At 40.8% G+C, this 12,756-nt stretch overlaps 1 protein-coding gene across 1 annotated transcript in view; it reads left to right on the top strand.

Moving 5' to 3' along the window:
* The window catches only part of LOC116535447 (calcium-activated potassium channel subunit alpha-1), a 213,948-nt gene that overhangs the window by 64,807 nt on the left and 136,385 nt on the right, over window positions 1–12,756 (top strand). The window contains exons 9-10 of the mRNA XM_032256517.1: window positions 5,497–5,583; window positions 12,662–12,738. Coding sequence (XP_032112408.1) covers window positions 5,497–5,583; window positions 12,662–12,738 — 164 coding nt within the window. The remainder of the gene's footprint in view (window positions 1–5,496; window positions 5,584–12,661; window positions 12,739–12,756) is intronic.

Here is a 12,756-nt window from a genome sequence, read left to right as displayed (position 1 = left end):
ATTTCTGGTGGACCACAGTGGCAGCTATTTGAGTCTGGGCAACTGGGAGCAATCTTTATCATGCTGTCTGTGTGTAAGTGAACTGGGCTTAAGTATCTTGACGTATGAAACACACAACTGTGTCTCCAGTGGCATTCTAAAGTAAAAGTGTGTGTGTCTAGTTGGGTGGGACTCCAGCAGCCTATATTTTAAAGCCCAGAAAAAATGGAAAGTTCCAGAAAAGTGATAAGATTTGAGATGTGGGGTTTCTCCGGGCTGTGCCTGTACATGGCCTACAAACTACAAATGCAGTCATACTCCCTGAGAGGGGATGCAATTGGTTCAAACAAAGTTCCAACTCAGAATCATTGTATACGAACTTGTGTCATCAAAGAAGCCTCTTCTCAATGGCATGATTCATCTGGACATAGCATGAACGGAAACCCTAAATGGTTCTTATTTGCTTGCTTTAGTTAATGAAGTCCCATTAGCTTACTAGGCACAAATGTAATTACTATGTTATTAAGTACAAATTGTCTTCTCATATGAGTCATGCTATTTTTAAAAAATTGCCTGAGGAATGGTACATTACACCTACCAAAAATGGAAAGGAGAGGAGAGAAATATGTATCCATCATATTTACCCATAATGGATAGAAGTTTCCTTAAAGAATATCTGTTTCAGTTGAATTACCAATCATTGATTGTCTCCAGAAACAGGAAACAGGTTTACAATGATTGAAGGCAAACCTAGATGTCTTCCCATTATGCACAAGTGGTGGAGAAAGGAATACATCACCTTCCTCCACCGAGCTACAGTCTTCCAACCTGACCAGTGTTTAGTGAGAGATTGAGAGATACCCAATGAAATATGATCCAACTTGAGATGTGGTGCTGCTCTCATGGAGGAACCTGATGGAGACATTTCCCCGTGGGACTGAGCCGTGCTAGCCAATTCTATGTAGATGTGTTTTATGTTTAGGAACACATATTTCTCTTTGAAGTTTTGCTTTCAATGTTGAAATCAATTGCTCCAACTTCACAAGTGGCACGCTGTTTACATATTGGTATATTTACATATTCCTACTTAACGCATCTGAGAGATTGCTAGTTCATTTGCCAATCCCCTAGCCCTAGCAGAGGTGTGGTCACTCCTTTGACTGGCCTGACTGATGAGAATTGCAGCTTGTTCTTTGAAAGAAAACTGTGACTTTCTTTCCACTTGTTTATGAAGAAAAGGAAAGTTCTTGGAACTGAGGCTTAAAAACTTATCTTTTATTTTTTAAATTTATTTATTCAACAAATAGTTGAAATGTGCCTATTACATGCAACGCTCTTAGCCTGCTACTCCAAGAAATTCAAAAGTAAACAATACAATCATGTTTTATACCCCTCTACTTAACCGTGGGTTCCTTACAGAAAATACATATTTCACCATGTTGGCCAGGCTGTACTTGAACTCCTGACCTTGTGGTTGAGGCAGGAGAATCGCTTCAACCCAGGAGGTGAAGGTTGCAGTGAGCTGAGATCACGCCTCCGCACTCCAGCCTGGGCAACAGAGCACAACTCTGTCTCAGAAAAAGAAAAACAAAAACAAAACATATTTGCTCCATATAGGAAGTGAGTAAACAAAGAATAAGTCGAGATGTAAAACTAGTGTGAGAGCAAAAGAAACAGAGAGAGCAAGTATCCTTGAAGAAGGGACCACACCAGCCCTGTGCTTCCAGCTGACACTAGATGTTTTCTGCTGAAACCAGTAAGGTCAAAGAAGAAAGGATAATTTATATGTTCCTTGAAATGAGAGAGAGTCCACTCTGCCAAGTTGTCCTTGTTGGAATTCTGTCAATGGATATATGGGCTTTTTCTTTTGGAGATTTTCATGATTCTTCATATGACACATGTTGAAGTTTATCTCTGATAAGCTAATGAATTACATCAAGTTGGAGCCAGAGAACTGATGTAGAGTGGCGCACAGGGAGGGAGAATTTTGGCAATCATTAGAACAAAACAAACTTAACACTGGATACTCTCCTAAAGAGATCAGAGATCCTTGGAAAAATACATGTATTCCTATTAGGAGATCAATGACACATTCTAAAGATAGTAGGCAAAAGGGGGAGAAAATTATGGCTATCTAGAGTCCTTGTCTTTTTATATTTTGAAGAAGAGGGGGATAGCATTTTATTTAACCTTTCTATATTTGGAATATGTATAGAAGAATTAATGTCTAAAATATCAAAAAAGTAAAAACAAAAACAACCAGTAATGTAGTTCCCGGTGCTTCAGCACCAAGAGCATCTTTATGTATCTAGATTTCTTTCTTTCATTATTTCAAGAGCTAGGTCCATTCTTTAGATTCCCATCTAGAAGGCTGCCTTAGCCTTCGCTCAGTATCTGCAAATGGTGCTGCCTCACACCTCACATGGGGATGATTTAAACCCCCTCACCACCCCTGTCCACACAGGGAGCAAGAGGGCATCCTGGAATCCACATGGTCTGTGAGGTCACTAGAGATGCTTTTGTTTCCTTACACCATCAGCCATAGATTTAAGAAACAGATGATACTTCACCATGCAGACAAAAGTCAGTCTAAATTAGCCCATCACCAGATATTGTGCAGGGATATGATGTTTTGGATTTTTTGCATCAGTGGAAAGGTCTTTCAATGCCAAGAGGGCACCTCCTGGGTCATTTATTAGCAGCAGGGATAAAGTGGAGAGTGGTGGTGCTGTGAGGATTTATTTACCTCTCAGTTTTATAATCACCTAGCTCACTCAGAGTAGCAGCTATGAATTTAAGACCTTCTATGTCTCAGTCACTTAGCACATAGTACATACTTTAACTCTCTTAAAGACATTGTAAGCTAGCGATTATTCACCCATTTTACAGATGAGAAGTGTAAGGCTTACCTGCATTTACAAAGCCAGGACCCAAATAGCTGAGAACTGATTCACATGCCTGAGCATTTAACCAACATCAGGAGCAAACCTGGGACACCAATGTGCTTTACATCAGAGCCCCAAATCTTTCTTCTCTGCCTCACTAACCAGACTAAAGCAAACTCAAAATCTGTAATAAATTATCTTAACCTGCGCTCTCTATAATGCCAATTCTAAATGTTCACTGTAGGCCTATTCTCCAATTCTTGTTCATTGTTGATAAAGAATAATGTAGCACATAATGTGAAAAAAGGAAACAGTGTTCTATATGATGCTTGTTTTTTTTCATATATGTCACCAAGATGTTGATGTGGGTCAAACTTTTCCTTTTGAATTCTATTGTTCAAATCACGATAGGACTTTTTTCCAGTCAGAAATTTTTCTTGCATTTTTATATGAATGCATGTCAAAATGTAGGCTTTTGTAGCTTTAAGGAACTAGTTCCTTTAGGGTCCAGAAGTGCATGGAATTTTTTGTGTATGTCCTTATACATTATTCTGGAATGTACAGTTCTTTACCCTATAACTTCATCTCATTAATGAGCAAGGTAGTTTGATAAGGAGCCTGTATTATATTCCATGGGGTCAGCTAGAGAAAATTTCTAATAACTTTGTTGAAAATGAAATACACTTTGGATTTTTTTTGGTAAGAATTAAAGGAGCAATAACCCATATGCATTGAGCCTTCTATACATTATCTCACTTAATTTTCTGAACAAAGACTATTATTACCATTATTCACCTCTTGTAGGTAAGAAAATTGAGTTCTAGGGAGATTTAATAATGGCCCAGAGTCCAACAGCTATTAAGTGGTAGTGCTTGAATTTGGACCCAAATTCTGATTGCAGAGCCAGGACATGTAAAAACTGCCTTGCAGGAAAGGAGGTAAGAAGATGTGCAAAATTTAGAATGCCGCCTTTCTAAAACATCATATTGAATTGGCTTTGAAAAATAGATTCATCTAAACTGTATGTGCTCTGACACTTCGCCCTCCTGATTGAATGAAGTCAGAGAGCTCATTACACTCATGTGAAGGGTTGGCGGAGGGGTGATTAGGAGGTGCCTATGGAGAGCTGCTGCTCAGCGCAGGCCGTGCTATTAGTGTGAACTGCTGCTCTCTGATTTGGGAGGAATCGCATTGCTGCCTGTGGTTGTAGGGCAGAACAGTCAAATCTTCATAGCCTTTTGCTATTATTGAGTGTTAATAATAGCCATGACACAAATACAGCTTCCTCCTGTCAGGTCTTGTTATAGGTAATGGTAGATGTTCTTGTGACCACAGACAATTATTTTGCAATAATAGTCTTCTCAGAGGTCTCCCAACCAGGTGAACAAAGGTTCACCTGGGTCCTTCCTGTATGACTACAGACATGTCACTTTGTTGATCACAACACTTTTCTGGAATGGTTTACCAGTAGACAAAAGAGATTACATGGTGTTAATTACCATCCTTTATATTTTGATTGTTTGGGGTAGCTGAGAACTTCCTTTAGACTGATTCCAAATATCTATTACCTTTTTAAGCAACAGCTTTTCAGAACAAGGAATACCTCTGTTGTGTCTGTTGCTTCACTGGGAGTCCCTAAGTTCAGTATTCATTAAGCCTAAATTCTCTTCTCAGTCTCTGCATAAGACATTCTTGTATTCTGCTTTTGATCTGCAGAAAAGTAAACTTGTTTGTTTCATCTATTTATTAGATTAGAATACGTTTGTCTCTTTTGTGAGTCCAAGCACAATGTGGCCAGTGAATCTATTTACACCACTTTGAAATAGGACAATGTATATTTAGGTTCCCACTTCTCTGTAGGGCAAGTTTACTTTAGGGGTGGTTTGCATTTGTTTTCTCAATTTGCCTCAATTAGGACATGCTAGACACACATCTTATTCAAACACCCTGTATGTTTTTGTAAACAGCAGACTGGAATCATTAAGTATATCCAACTGCTGACTTAAAAAAAAAAAACCTGTTTGTGTAAATTCAATTCTTCCTATAAAGGCTGTACATGGAATCAATTTCCATGTCCTTATCAGTGTCATGAAGATGTTCAGTTTGCTTCCACATTGGTTATGGGTGTCTTGTACCATTCCCTGGGGTAATATGTGGTGCGTGTACATGTATGTTTATGTATACATATAGGGGTCCCATTAATGCTTTGTCATCTAATGGAAAACTGGTATAGCAGTAGCTTCATCAGACCAATAATGCTTCCGTGTTGATCACCAGTAGCAGTTTTAAAAGGAATTTATCCTGATGGACTTTGCTTCAAATCATATGCCCATGATGTCAGCTAGACTGCCCCATTATATAAACCTGGCCCTAAAACCTTGATTTGCTTTGATTTCCTCAACTGGGAGCATGCCAACCTGGGAATTAAGCAGTAGTGCTTAATGATGACATTATCTAACTAAATGTGTGGGGCAGTGGACATCGGGCTTTGGACAAAAGTCTTTGGGGAGAGCACTAGACTAGTGGGCCCCCTATAAACACAACAGTACGGTGTAGCCTCAAATTTTTTATTCAGAACATGACCTCACAAATGTGTCTTCTCTGTTTTTTTTTTTTTTTTTTTACTGAGCAGTATATTAATTAATCCTGGAAATCATCTTAAGATCCAAGAAGGTACTTTAGGATTTTTCATCGCAAGTGATGCCAAAGAAGTTAAAAGGTAAGAATTTATTTTCATCTGGCTTGCTTTCTGGCCCAACCATAGACCCCTTGACCCACATAAGTAGGCAGACTTCCATAACCCCAAAACTCCTTAACGTTGTCTATGGGCATCAACTGGTGTAACAAAAACTTCCATGGACTCCTGTTCATGTAGTCAGTTCCATATATTTGAATGAGAATAATAAAATTTTAGAACTAGGGAGCCTAGTTACCTTCTCATTCATTTTATGGGGGAGAAAATGGAGGCTCAGAGAATTGAACAACTGATTTCTGATGACCCAGAAAAACATAACAAGACAATTGGCTCCTTATTGAGTGCTCTTTTTATTATATGAGAAATTTACTTGAGAATTATCGGTTTTCTACTGTCCCTGCCAAACAGAATTTCAAAAGGTTTGGATTAATTTCAGATGGAATGTGAAACTGGCTCTATTTCTATTTGTGGCCCCCTGGGTAAGTGGCCGAAGTTGTCAGCTTCAATTATCATGCCACTGTAGGTGCAGCACAGGATTTCATCGGCCTGCATGTGTCATGACATTTTTATTTGTTTCCTTAAACCTGTTTAAGCAGCCTAGAAATTCACAGGGCCCTTTGCAGCACAACATGGATTATTGCATTTGGTTCTATCCTATGAACTTGAAGACATTTTCTAGCAGAAAATGTGATACAACTGGTCAGACAGGTCATTCAGTTCAACGATAACATTCCATAAAATACTTTAAATACATTATTAATTGTGAAGGTCTATCATTATTTACATAAGTCTACTGTCTTCATTGAATGAGTTCCTAGTCAAAGCCAGGCCTGTGCTAAGTGTGCTACATTCTTTATTGCTGCTCTTTAAAATAACCCTGAAAGGTAAGCCTTCTTAAACACACAGAGGTTTGGTTTCCTCATCTGTAAATCGAAATAAGTGATTTGTCCAAGGCCATGAGGTATAGAAGTAAGTGGCAGAGCCCGGATGGGAACTGGTCCTTCCTTTTCTAAAACCCACTCTCTTTCTGGCAAATTTAATAATACTAACACATTCTTACATAGGAGGGTTTATTACACGCCAGCAGTATTCTAGGTACTACGTTCTCTGTATCTAAAACTCATTAAAATCTCACAGCAACCCCATGAGATAGGTAGCATTACTATTTCCCACTTTACATATGAGGAAACTGAGGTGCAACTTGGCTAACTAACTTGCCGAAGGCCACACTGCCAGTGAGTAATAAAGCCAGGAAGTTTGATTCCAGAGCTTGCGCTCTTAATTATTTGCCTAGGGTGAACCTGACACGCTGAGCACAGAATGATGACAAGTGACCACAGATATTAATGATCCTCTTCCTCCCTACCGGCTCTAGCAAACTAAGCTATACTGGCCACAGAAGCTTTCAGGAAAAAGAAAATGTGGGCTGATGGAAGAAAAAAGAATTCTTAAAACTGAGCTCTCCAATAACTTAAATTTACTTCTGCAAATTGGGGAAAGATTGCCATGATTCAGTTGTTGGAGAAAAATATCCCTCTACTCAGTTCATGGAATCTCCCTGTTCTCCAAGTGTATGCTGAGAACTGGGTATACCTGGGAAGGGAAATTAGGGTGAATGGGACTGAACCTTCCCTCTTTCCCTGCTCCAGTCAGGTCTCCTGGAGAAGAAGCCTGTGCCCTTGTCCAGATTGTGAGACACAAAAGCTTGAAGCAGCATCTCAGCACCAAGTACAGGAGGCTGGGGAGTGCAGGAGCACTATATATCATGTATACCTCCCAGATAGCAAATATAACATGAAACTCCCATTTGTGTAATTCTATTTCCTATTGCATCTCTCACTAATGAATGTCACAAATACCAGGCCGTCCAAAAAACAAATTACCTCCTATATTAGGGAGTGCAATATGTCTCATTTCAGTGCTTTATGGTATTCACAAATACATGCTGACACAATCAGCTACAACACCAGCCTGTAATTTTCCATGGTGTGTGATGTGTCAGAGCAAACGCTGTCAGTTAGGGGATTTCAAATAGATGAAGACTGCAGAAAACCATAGAAAGGACACTGGAGATTTGGATGAAACTAAACAAGTTTTGTAAAAATGGAAAAGTGGATTATGATGATCTAGTATTTAGTTTGCACCCTCCACTGCAAAAAAGCAACAAAAGAAGTTAATGAATTCTAGCTCATAGAAACCTTCAGATGCAGTGTTTTAGAAAATGATGAGTGAAACCATCCCACTGCAGTCTTAAGAAGGTCACTTGAGGATGGACATTTGGGCACTTGCTCCTTCCTCCTTGCCACCAAATATTTTCCTTTTTAAATAACCTTGGAACATATCCTTTAATATAGGAGTCACAAAACGGTGGCTCAGTGACTCAATTTGGCTTGCACATATGATTCTTCTGAGTCACAATTTTAAAAAATAAATGAGTTGCCAAGGTGAAAAAAAGTTATGAGCTTTTATATAAAAATCCTTATTATTGGTTTCTCTGGAAAAAATTGGCAGACCCAACAATACTGGGAAGCATTCTCAAACTCACTCATTAATTCACCCATCAAATGTCTGTAAGTCGTTTACATTTAGAAGGCTCTATACAAGGCGCTAGGGAAACAGTGGTGAAAAATGGGGAGAAGTCCCAACTCTCACAGGGCTCACATTCTAGACAGGAAAGAATTACAGTGTTTTTAAAATTAATGGTAAAAGAATTAATGCAACTGGGTCACTGATTTGGGTTATAAGTGAAAGCTTCTCAGAGGGGATGGCATTTGAGCAGAGATTGAGATGAGGGGAAAGAATCCATCAGGCAGGAATCAGATGGGAAGAGGAGATGGGCTGGGAAGAAGTTCATTGTGGCTAGGGATCCCAAGAAGGAAAGTGTGGCTAGGGAATAGTTGTGGGGAGAGTGCTATGAGATGAGGTTAGAGAGTGGCAGAGGCTGACTGGCTCCTAAGGCACTTTATAACGAGGCTGGATCTGTTATAAAATGGAAGTCGTAGATAGCTTTAAGCTGATTTGATGTATATTTTGAAAAGGTCATTCTTCCTACATTGTAGAGAATGAGAGGAATGGGGCAGGAGAGAAGGTGAGAGACTCACTGCCCACTGCATAGTTCAGGTGAGAGATGATGGCAGCTCAGACTGACAACTGAGTGGACAGCTCAGACTGACAGCTGGCAAGGAAAATGGGGTAGATCCTGAGGAGTAGGAAAGGCTCCTGGACAGCCACCTCAGCCTCCCAAAGTGCTGGGATTAACATGTGTCAGACACCACATCCAAACAAGAGAAGTGGGTCTCATTCAGACCATATTTTAGAGAGTGTGCAGGACTCACTCATAAATTGGATGGAAGTGAGGGAAAAAAAGAGAAATGAAAGATGAAGGCTAGAGTCAAGGCTTAAATTGTGTTTATCTTAACCAAGATGAGGGATACTAGAGAAGTAGCAAGTTTTGGCTAGTAGGAAGTTAAGCATTCTTTCTGGGCTATATTAGGTAGGAGATGTGAACTAAACGTACACACAGGGATATCATAAAGGCAGTTGGATCTTAGAGTCTGGAGTTCTGGGGATAAGTGTGGACTGGAGATGAAAATGTAAATGTGGGTGCTGTTTCTTGTCCTGGCAAGAAACAGATGACACACTTAAAAAAGGAGGAGAGTTTCATGAAGGGACTGTATAAAGTTGTGGGCAAATAGTTAAGGAAAACCAACAAGGGATGGCTAAGCACTCCAGAGCTAGCAAGAAAGGGGAGCCATCTTCACCCTGGAGATCTTCAGGGTCAAGGGGAAGGAGGGCTATCAGGAGCTGGAGAGAGAGAGGCTGTTCGTGCCATTTCATGGACCTGGTGAGGAGGGTACCCGGGGAGTCAAGGTGGTGACGTCATCCCTCCCCACCCTCCAGTCTCCTGATGACTCCTCCCACTGGACATGCAGACCAGGAAACCAGAGGACAAGGAGATCACACAGGCCAGCCTTGAAGTACACAAAGCTGGTCTCCTGATTTTGCATGAGGCAAGATCATCAGCTGAAGGCTGCTTTTGGGAGAGGTACGGTGAGCTGGAGCAAGTGGAGAGGAGAGGAGAGAGAGCTGTTTTGGAGTATGAGAAAACAAGCACAGGAGAATGGAGTAGATCCTGAGGAGTAGGAAAGGCTCCTGGAATCCACCAGCTATAGGTTTAAAGTGAGGTCAGCATGTTTTCTTCCCCAGCAAAACTCAGTTGCTCAGGTGCAAGTGTGCAGCAAGGGAGTGGCTTTGCGAGGTGAGCATGACAGAGGCAGAGATGGGTGGGAAGGAGAATGGTGCTTGCATGGAAATGTCACTTGGGAAAGGTCAGCTAGATCTGAGATACTCTGCCCACTGTGGCTCACCACGGACACCCCCGGCCCTGGCCTCATTTCATTCATTTCACCTCACTTACCTGGCCCTGGAGGACATTATGCTTAGTGAAGTAAGCCTGGCATGGAAAGGCAAACATCACATAGTCTTATTTACATGTGGAACCTACGGAAGTTAAACTTACAGAAGCAGAAAATGGAATGGTGGTTGCCAGGAGCTGGGAGTGGGAGGGATTGGGGAAATGTCCACCAAAAACATGAAATTTCAGTTAGACAGTTGGGATAAGTTCAAGAAATCTGTTGTTCAATGTGGTGACTATAGTTAAAAATGAACTGTATACCTGAAAATTGCAAAGGCAGGTTTTTTGTTGTTGTTTTGTTTTGTTTGTTTTTGAGACAGTATCTCGCTCTATCACCCAGGCTCCCAGGCTATAATGCAATGACACAATCTCAGCTTACTGCAACCTCTGCCTCATGGATTCAACTGATTTTCCTGCCTCAGCTTCCTGAGTAGCTGGGATTACAGGTGCACGCCACCATGCCCTGCTAGTTTTTGTATTTTTAGCAGAGACGGGGTTTCACCATCTTGGCCAGGCTGGTCTTGAACTCCTGACCTCATGATCCATCCACCTCGGCTTCCCAAAGTGCTGGGATTACATGTGTCAGACGCCACACCCGACCAAGACAGTAGATTTTAAGTGTTGGTACCACAAAAGGTGAAAAGTATGTGAAATAATGTATATATCAAGTAATGTTAATTAGCTTGATTCAGCTATTCCACATTGTATACAAATTTCAACATGTTGAATACTACACATATATACAATTATTATTTGTCAATTAAAAACCAACAGTTAAAAAGAATCAAACCTTAGTTGATGAAGTAAGCACACTTTATCTTTTCACAAGTCTACTCAGGCTTATAATCATTTCATCATCTCTTTAGTATAGACCTTTGACTCTGATGCCAGGCTTTGTGAATTCAATCTCGGCTTTGGCAGCTGTCTGGCCTTGGGCAGGTCACTTAACTTCTCTGTGCTTCAGTTTCCTTACCTGTAAAACAGAAATAATAATGATACCTCCTTCAAAGGGTTGTTTGAGGATCAAATACGTTTAATGCTTATAAAATACTTAGAACCGCACCTGACTTGTAGTCTGTGCTGTATAAATGTTAGCTATGTGATTGTTACCATTATTATCATGATGTGTTAAGAGCACCAAAGAGGGAGAGAAAATGGTCAAAGGAAGTGGAGGCAGGTTACTTTCCCCGACTTGGATGCTTTCTCCTTTCCCGTTCTTCCTGTGCCAAGGTAGACTGATTGGGTTCTTAGCCACATTTTCTCTCAAGGTCAACAGTCAGCTAGGATTTATTTTTCTCTTAATTTTTTTTGTGACATAGATGACAGCTGGCATTTAAAGAAATAGTGGAGAGGTTGCTAGGATAGAGCAAGCATTAGACTTGGATTCAGAAGTCCTGGGGCTGGCTGAGCCCCAGCATGGAATGACTGGGCAGTCCACGACAACCTCTTTAGTTTATAGATGAGGACACTGAGTCCCAGAGATTTTGGCTTCAAGATCTTCAAGACCTCATGTGGGTCCAAAAGTCTTAACTTTGGTTTCCAGTGGGTGCTAATTATAAATCCAAGTCCTGTGAAAACATAAAAAGGAACCTAGGAATCAAATGGTCAAGAATTGTGTTGATTTCTGCAGCCCTGGTCAAGAAAAGGCCATGTTTATAGCTGGCATTCAATCTCCTGTTGGGAGTGGTAAAGGCACAAAGCCAGGGATTTTGTTAGTTCTTGGATCCAGAAGGTTGTACGGTTGTTCCAGTGAGTTTTATCACCTCGCTAGTACTGAAAGGGCACAGGCCTTTGGTGCTGTTCTAGGCACTGTGATTTCAAATAGTGCTTGAATGATCTTTTTTCTTATCCAGAATATCTTTGACACAGCCAATGCACTGTAGAATCACCTATAGACATTTAAGTCAGATTAGGAGATTTTCTTTTTGATTGCTTCATCTCATTCTCCTTCTACCCACCTATTCCTTCAATAACCTCTACTCACCCCCTTCCAGTGGTCAGCTGAGCTTTGCTCTAACAATGAGAAGAAAACCCCCATTTAGTGCATGCTCTCAGGGCTGGATAGCATGGGAATTGGTCCACCCAGCTTTGGAGTAAAATAAGTTATGAACCTCGGAGGAGGTTTGACAGAGGAACCCACTGACTTATGTCTTTTGTTTTTCCCTCCCTGGCCTCCTCAACTCTCTCTCACTTCGGCTGACAAGAAAAGGTGCTTTCAGAGTGACAAGGTTGATATTTTTATTTGACTGAGAAAACCACACACTTCTGCCCCCTCTAATATATATCTGACCAGACTGTGGGACTTTAGGTGTTGCATCTAACTTCCCCACCAAGGTCCCAGGGCTCATTGCCCACATGTTCCCACAAGCGGCATCAAAGGCTGTTTTCAAAAATGAAAGACGAGTGAGCAGACGCAGTGTGTCACATCAGCAACTTTTTTTTCCCCAGTTCCTTTGCAAATGGAAGTTTATGAAAAGGAGCACTAACTCAAATCACAGAATCCTATGTTTGAAGTAAATGGTCTTGCAACAAACATTTCCGTCTGCAAATGTCTAAACCTTTCAAAAGATGAAAGGAAATTAATGCTGGCGTGTTTCATTAATTTGGCACCACCATGGAGGAAATGTGGGACTCATTTCATTTGGGTGGATTATGAAACGTGTCAGTTTTTCCATTCTCTTTCTCCAGGGCATTTTTTTACTGCAAGGCCTGTCATGATGACATCACAGATCCCAAAAGAATAAAAAAATGTGGCTGCAAACGGCGTAAGTAATGCTTCTCTC

The sequence above is a fragment of the Sapajus apella genome, unplaced genomic scaffold, assembly GCF_009761245.1.
Source record: "Sapajus apella isolate SASKATOON/1434 unplaced genomic scaffold, GSC_monkey_1.0 scaffold94, whole genome shotgun sequence".
Classification (NCBI taxonomy): Eukaryota; Metazoa; Chordata; class Mammalia; order Primates; family Cebidae; genus Sapajus; species Sapajus apella.
Note: the sequence above shows the minus strand (reverse complement) of the source record. Positions and strands in the feature narration are given on the sequence as shown.